This window comes from Populus alba, chromosome 19 (assembly GCF_005239225.2).
Source record: "Populus alba chromosome 19, ASM523922v2, whole genome shotgun sequence".
Lineage (NCBI taxonomy): Eukaryota > Viridiplantae > Streptophyta > Magnoliopsida > Malpighiales > Salicaceae > Populus > Populus alba.
The window spans coordinates 1,753,049-1,761,182 of record NC_133302.1 but is presented as its reverse complement, the minus strand read 5'-3'; the positions used below and the strand labels follow the sequence as shown (position 1 = coordinate 1,761,182).

Here is an 8,134-nt window from a genome sequence, read left to right as displayed (position 1 = left end):
TATTTCTAAATAGTCAAAATGCATTTTTAACTTAAAGTAATTCAACTTAAATAAAATATCAAAATATTATGAAAGTAAAATGTTTTAACAAAAATATTTTAAATATAAAGTTAGGTCAATGTTATCAAGGCTAATGGAATCTAAAGCATCATTTGCTTTGTTCAAATTCCTACAAAGTATAAACATAAAAAAAACAACATGAATATAAACCATATATATTAGTGATAAATCCAATTTTAAAAAATTAATATCATTGTTAATGAAAATAGTAATAAATAATTTTCAATATTATTATTAATATCATTGTTATTGAAAATAGTAATGAAAAAAAGTTTTTTATAATTGGACGGTTTAATTAATTAAATTGAACAAGGTTCAATTTGATTTAATGACTTTTTTAAAAACGGAACGGAACATGTGGAATGAAACTAGAATATTCCAGGCGAAATTTAATTAAAAAATCCAGAATAGAACGAGATTTAAAATAAAATAAAATATGTTTTATTTTATTCTGTTTTTTGAATTGATATAAAATATTTCAATGATTTTATTCCGAACAAAACGAAATTGACAATCTTGGTGTAAACTGTCTTCATTTTCCGGCGCTGCAGTGCAGCAGTGCTATGACCATTATCGAAAGCCACCGTTAAGACAAGAAATGCGTACTTTCCAGGAAATACTCAGTGTCAAAGCAACTCAGCTTCCCAAACACACTTCCCAAGACGACTTCTTCTTCAATATATATATATAAAGGCATCTGCCAAATTATTTGGATAGATTGTGATTCTGCAAAATCATGGTTATATTAAAATCGTGATTTAAAATAGCAGGTTTTTTAAAACTATATGTTGTTTTTCTAAAAACAATTTAAACCATATTATTTCTTTAACTGTATCATTTTTTAAAACAAAAGTCCTATTATTGGGGCAGAGTAACATGTTCTTCCCAATGAAATCATAATAACCATTATAATATAATGTGAAACTCAACAAAGTTTACGCGCAAATACTTTTTTTCTTTTTTTAGCGCAAACACTTGGATGGAAGACTTGAAGCCCTTCCCTACCAAATTACAAAATAATAATAATAATAATAAGACATAAAGCCTTTTGTGGTTAATGAAAATTTGTAGGAAGTCAATAATGTGAACCATCTGTAATGAACTAAGAAAATATTTGGATTTGAGTTTTTTTTATTTTAAATTATTATTTTATTATTTTTTATTATTTTGATGTGTTAATATCAAAAATAAAAATTTAAAAATAAAAATATATTATTTTAATGTAATGTATTTCTAAGAAAAAAACATTTTAAAAAACAATCGTTAATACAATATTAAACAGGTTTTCTAATAAGTTCTTCACAATCAAATTATCATAACCATTATAATATAATGTAAAGGCAAAAATATTGTAATTATTTTTTAATTAAAAATACATCAAAATAATATTTTTTTATAATATCCAGAGAAAATGTTTCTTATGTAAGTGTAGCAGGTAGCTCTTGTTTTTTTATTAAAAAAATAATATAATATTTTTTATTTTAAAAAAATTAATTTTGATATTAGTACATATAAATATTAAAAAAATAAATAAAAAATAAAAAATTTATAGAAACACTATTTATACCAAAATTAAAGACAAACAGCATATATATATATATATATATATATATATATATATATATATATATAAGGAAAAAGGAAAAGGCATCTGCTGATTTATTTTGAATAGATTGTGTGTAATGAGCTGGAAGGAAGCATGTAAAAAGAAGAAGTAATTATAATATACATGGCTGCATGCCAATAAACAGAACCACGATTGTGATTTTGAATCGCTTTTATATTTAAATCGTAATTTAAAATAGCAGTTTTTTTTTTAAAAATAAAATTAAACCATATTATTTCTCAAACTGTATCAATTTGTTTTTTTTTTTTAATTCCTATTATCGGGGCAGAGTAACAAGTTTTTCCATTGAAATCATTATAATCACTATAATATTAAAAAAACTGAAAAAGCGATGAATCCTTGGGTTTGAAAATTTTACTAAATCATTCTTCTGTGCTTCTAAAACGTTTAAATATTAATTTATCTCCGACCATTTTGACCATTATCAAAAGCCACCGTTAAGACAAGAAACACGTAATTTCCAGGAAACACGTAATGTCAAGGCAACTCAGCTTCCCGAACACGCTGCCCAAGCACTCGCCGGGAAGACTTAAGGTCAAGTCGTCGTCCCCATCAAAATGGCTATTATTGCCCGAGCATAATTATAAGTGATAAAATATTAAATTACCTCTAATTCATATTAATTATAACTAAAAAGCTATGATAAAAATATTAAAAAAAATACTTGGACATCAATTTTAATTTTTTGTATTTAAAAGTAATGTAATCATTTTATTCTATCAAAACATTAAAATACTGAAACATCTACTTAATTTTTTTAAGAATATATAAATAATTCTATTATAATTATAAAATATTAAAAAAATAATTTATTCTCCATCAATATAATAATAATGACAAATAAACTTCATTAAAAAGGTTATATAGCTCTCGATCAAATAACAAAAGATCTGCTACTCCGCTGAGGGAACAGCTAATACATTTGAAATATGAAAAAAGTTATCTATATATCACAGCTGTGATGTGATAAACAAGAATCTATATGCTTTTGATTTTTAAAAATTATTTTTATACCAGTAAATTACAATAATAAAAAAACTAAAAAAATTAATTTTTAAAAAAATAAAAAAAATCAAAATTATAAAAACACCATGAATACCATAAAAACAAAACAATGTATAAATGCCTTTTCCTATCACATCACTTTGTAACTGGGGAATTTCCAGGAAATCAACAATGTGCAATCTTGTAATGTTCTAAGAAAATTCTTGGATTTGATGCCTATAAATTATACATATGCCTAAGGCAGGGTCTTAAACACGTAAAGCCTAAGCTACTCATTCAAAATCAGCCTCATCTTTTTTCCTTGAGTTACTTCCGCTCTCTCCCTCCAGACCTACCATACCAACAGAGTCCTACTCTTGTTTCTTCGACTGTTTCTCCACAAAACAATGATGGTATTTTTATTGTTTCTCAATATCTTTTTGTTTGTTTATATCTGGAGATTCATCATACCAAGCCGCCATGTTTCTCCATCGCCATCTACTACTTCCACCTTAACCACCGCCCATCCAAAAGTAATTAAAGATCATGATGTTTTCCTTAGTTTCAGGCGAGAAGACACTCGTGTTGGTTTTATCAGCCACCTCCATGCTGCTTTGAAACGGACACAAGTCCCAACTTTCGTAGATAATCAGCTTGTGAGAGGAGATGAGATTTCGGTATTACGTCTGAGAACAATTGAAGAGGCCAAGCTTTCTGTGGTTGTTTTTTCTGAAAACTATGCATCTTCCAAATGGTGCTTGGAGGAGCTTGTAAAGATTTTTGAGTGTAGAAAAAACAATGGACAGATAGTTATTCCAGTATTCTACAAGGTGGATCCAACCCATGTAAGAAATCAAACAGGAAGCTTTGGGGATGCATTTGCTAGACTGATAAGGAATAAAGCTCTGACGTTGGAGGAAGTGCAGAGCTTCAGAGACGCTTTGAAGGATACAGCCACTCTATCTGGATGGACCTTAGGGAATTCTGAGTAAGCTCTTGAAATATATCCCATGAGAAAATATTCGTTCATTTGTTGAGGATTTGAGATTTAATTTAAAATTATTGAGAATGATGAGATCTGTGAATCCAAATTTATTTTGTTTGATTTTGAAAACGTTGTAGCGAAACACTTCTATAAATATTATGTGGTTGGTTGTTCCGTATATTAAAATATTTGTTTTTTTTTTTAAAAAAAAAAATAGTGTTTTTAGATTATTTTATTGTGTTTGTATTAAAAAATATTTTAAAAAATAAAAAAGGTATTATTTGGAGTGAAATGTTTGTATAGATATTACGTGGTTGTTTGTTTTTCTGTATTAAATTGTTTTATTAAAAAATTAAATTAATTTTTTAATGTTTCTATATTATTTTGATATGTTTATATTAAAAAAAAAATTTAAAAATTATTTATAGTGAAATGCTTGTATAGATATTAAGGTTTGTATTGATATTAAGTGGTTGTTAGTTTTTGTGTTTCAAATTGTTTTTTAAAAATATATTTTTTAAAAAATAATTCTTTTTATTTTAAACTATTGTTTTTAGTGTTTTTAAATTATTTTAATGTATTTATATTAAAAATAATATTTTTAAAAATATATTATTTTAATATATTTAAAAAAATAATCAATTTTCTTGAATAATATCCTTGAGTTTTAGGAGATAAAAAGTAGATAGTTAGGAATCCTTACGTTAAATTTTTACGAAGACAGTAAATGTTTTCTTCTGTCCTTAAATAATATTCTATTTATTTGAGTATAATGTTTTCTTCTGTCCTTAAATAATATTCTATTTATTTGAGTATAATGTTTTCTTCTGTCCTTAAATAATATTCTATTTATTTGAGTATTTATTTGAGGTGAAAAGGATAATGCTATATTAAAAAATAACATTGATTAAGATGATTCTATATGATAAGATGATATGAGAAAACATCATATGCATTTGCATTTCATTGATTTTCTTAGATAAACACCGATTACAAGTAGTTTCCAGTTTCAAGGATTGCTTAACTCATACTACTAAGGAGTGAGTATGTTTATATGTGTTCTTCTTGTTTGTCAGCTTGGAGTTTGAGTTTATTGAGAAAGTCATTGGTGATGTTTTGAAAAATTTGCATGCCATGTTTTCAAGTCACACCATGGCTGGTCTATTTGGAATTGATGTTCGTGTTAGCGAAGTTGAGTCTTTGTTACATATGGAATCTCCAGATGTTCTCATTGTACGAATATGGGGAATGGGTGGTATCGGTAAGACAACGATTGCTGAAGCTGTGACCAACAAGGTTCGTTCTAGATTTGAAGGAATCTTTTTTGCAAACTGTAGGCAACAATCTGATTTGCAAAGAAGCTTTCTTTCATGGCTGCTTGGCAAAGAAACTCTGAACACTATGGGCTCCTTGAGTTTTCGAGATTCTTTTGTGAGGGATAGACTTCGTCGAATGAAGCTTTTTATTGTTCTGGATGATGTGAATGATTTAATGCGTTTGGAAGAATGGAGAGATTTGCTTGATGGACGAAACAGTTCATTTGGCCCGGGCAGTAAAGTTCTCATAACAAGTAGAAACAAGCAACTGCTTAAGAATGTAGTAGACCAGACATACAAGGTTAAGGGGTTGAACAATGAAGAAGCTATTCAACTCTTTAGCTCAAAAGCCTTGAAGAATTGCATCCCCACAATTGATCAAAGAGACTTGATAAAAAAGATTGTAAGGCATGTACAAGGCAATCCGTTTGCTCTTGAAGTTTTGGGTTCCTCTCTTTATGGTAAAAGCATCGAAGAATGGCGCAGTGCATTGACTAAACTAGATCAGGACCCTCAAATCGAAAGGGCGTTGAGAATTAGTTACGATGGGTTGGTTTCAGAACAAAAATCCATATTTCTTGACATAGCACATTTCTTTAAAGGATGGCGGCAAGACAAAGCTACAATAATATTAGATGGCCTTTATGGTTGGTCTGTGAAGTTCGATATAAGCACGCTCATTGATAAGTGTCTCATAACTACTTCTAATAACAGGCTAGAAATGCATGATTTACAACAAGAAATGGCATTTAACATTGTTCGTGCAGAATCTGATTTTCCTGGCAAACGTAGCAGGTTATGTCATCCTCGTGATGTCGTTCAAGTATTGGAGGAAAATAAGGTTAAAGCTACAGCCATTAACTGTCGTTCATGTATTTGCTCAAAAGTTGATGTGTTTGAGTAGATTGTATTATTGTTTCCTTTTTCTTTAACAGGGAACTAAAAAAATTAAAGGCATCTCTCTGGACATGGCCGTGTTACCGAGACACATACTCTTGAAATCTGATGCCTTCGCAATGATGGATGGTCTTCGATTTCTCAATTTTTATGGCCGTCGTTACTCCCAAGAAGATAAAATACAGCTTCCTCCTACTGGCCTCGAGTATCTTCCTAATGCGCTGAGATATTTGCGATGGGATGGATTCCCTTCGAAATCCTTGCCGCCATCTTTTCGTGCTGAACACCTTGTCGAGCTTCACCTACGCGGAAGCAAGCTTGAAAAACTTTGGACAGGAGTAAAGGTATGATTTAATTGCTGCAGATTTATGATCAGAAATATGAAGTTGGAGGTGCTAACTTTCTAATTATGCCTTTTGCTGTTGACAGGATGTTGGAAATTTAAGAAAAATTAACCTATCTGACTCTTCATATTTGATGGAAATACCAGATCTATCAATGGCCAAAAATTTAGAGTGCTTTAATTTTAGATCTTGTTTGTTTTTACGTTTTTAAAATTGTTTTTGAAAAAAAATAATTTTTTTTTATTTGTTTTAAAATAATAATTTTTTAGTGTTTTCAACTCATTTTGATATATTTTTAAATAAAAAATATTTTAAAAAATAATCATAATCACACTTTCAAACATTCAAACAATCCCGTAAATACTAAAGGACTGTCCAAGTTTAACCAGGTTCCGTCATCTTTTCAATATCTTTACAAATTGCTTCAAATTGGATCAGAAACCACTGGTAGCAGCAATGCATTTGAAAATTCAGGTATCTCTCATAACCCCGTCTTTCTTTCTTCGCTCTTTCTTGCTTGCTTCATCACATTTTCGAAATATGACTTTTGTGTTACAGTCCGGAGAGGAGATCAAGGGATTTGATGAAACAATTCGAATGGTTCTACCGGGGAGTGAAATTCCAAAATGGTTCGGTGACAAAAGAATTGGATCTTCACTCACCATACAGTTGCCCTCAAATTGTCATCAGCTCAAGGGAATTGCTTTCTGCCTTGTCTATCTACTCCTTCCCTCCCATGACATGCGTTAAAGCGTTACCTGAGCTCCCCACTTCGCTGAGGTATCTACATGCACAAGACTGTGCATCACTTGAAACCACGATATCAATCATAAATTTCGGTAGATTATGGGATGGATTGGATTTTACAAATTGCTTCAAATTGGATCAGAAACCACTGGTAGCAGCAATGCATTTGAAAATTCAGGTATCTCTCTAAACCCCCTTCTCTTTCTTTCTTCTCTCTCTCTTGCTTGCTTCATCACATTTTTGAAATGTGACTTTTGTGTTACAGTCCGGAGAGGAGATCAAGGGATTTGATGAAACAATTCGAATGGTTCTACCGGGGAGTGAAATTCCAGAATGGTTCGGTGACAAAGGAATTGGATCTTCAGTGACCATACAGTTGCCCTCAAATTGTCATCAGCTCAAGGGAATTGCTTTCTGCCTTGTCTTTCTACTCCCTCTTCCCTCCTGTGGTTTTTATGATGTATATTTTGATTGCCATGTTAAGAGTAAAAACGGTGAGAATGATCGATGGTGATGATGAAGTCGTCTTCGTTTCCCAGGAAAGACATGCTCCATTATATTTATTGGAGACATGTGTCTCAGATCACATGATTCTAAGCTACGAGCTCATATTCGTAAATCAATTGCGTAAATATTCTGGCAATGAAGTTACATTTAAATTCCACCACCGTGAAGGGAACAACATGGCGAGGAAGGTACGTCATGAGATCCGAAGGCCTGTCGGGTTGAAAAGCTGTGGGGTGTATCTGCACTTTGATGAAAATCCATCGGCGGACACGGACGGGTACAGATATTTACCCGTTAACAAGCAACGGTTCAGAAGAAAATAAATTGAGGGAGAAAGAAAAGAAAATTAAGAGTTATGTAGTTACTGCAAATTGTTCTTCAATTATTACTTGGTTTTCAAGATAGCTGTAAATATTGTTCTTCCCTTGCAACTGACTAACGAACCAACTTTCTTTTATTCAACTAATTCCTCTAGCAGAGGAAGTAATGTTTACGATCAAATCAAAGTCTATCTCTATTAACTATTATCCTAACAATTGTATGCAGGGCAACGTAACATTGCAGTAGGAGGGAAGCTCTGCAACTTGTGTTGGAGTTAAACTAAAAACTCTGGAAGTTGTGTTAAGGTCAGATTCTACAATCTGAATTGCAGGGGGATTTGCAATCC

The 8,134-nt window shown here is 30.8% G+C and overlaps 1 protein-coding gene across 1 annotated transcript; it reads left to right on the top strand.

Moving 5' to 3' along the window:
• Window positions 1-2,817: 2,817 nt before the first annotated feature.
• On the top strand, window positions 2,818-7,923 carry LOC118063392 (disease resistance protein RPV1). Its single transcript, XM_035077408.2, has 6 exons — window positions 2,818-3,659; window positions 4,733-5,813; window positions 5,908-6,213; window positions 6,299-6,687; window positions 6,772-7,138; window positions 7,226-7,923. The coding sequence occupies exons 1-4, from the start codon at window positions 3,079-3,081 to the stop codon at window positions 6,422-6,424; spliced, it is 2,094 nt and encodes a 697-aa protein (XP_034933299.2). The 5' UTR covers window positions 2,818-3,078; the 3' UTR covers window positions 6,425-6,687; window positions 6,772-7,138; window positions 7,226-7,923.
• The last annotated feature ends 211 nt before the right edge of the window (window positions 7,924-8,134 follow it).

What these genes read in the sequence shown, in the direction of transcription:
- LOC118063392 (XM_035077408.2), top strand. Translation starts at nt 3,079, where the DNA reads ATGATGGTATTTTTATTGTTTCTCAATATCTTTTTGTTTGTTTATATC. An exon ending in TGGACCTTAGGGAATTCTGA is followed by an intron (nt 3,660 to 4,732) that starts GTAAGCTCTTGA and finishes CTTGTTTGTCAG; the next exon opens with CTTGGAGTTTGAGTTTATTG. An exon ending in AACTTTGGACAGGAGTAAAG is followed by an intron (nt 6,214 to 6,298) that starts GTATGATTTAAT and finishes TGCTGTTGACAG; the next exon opens with GATGTTGGAAATTTAAGAAA.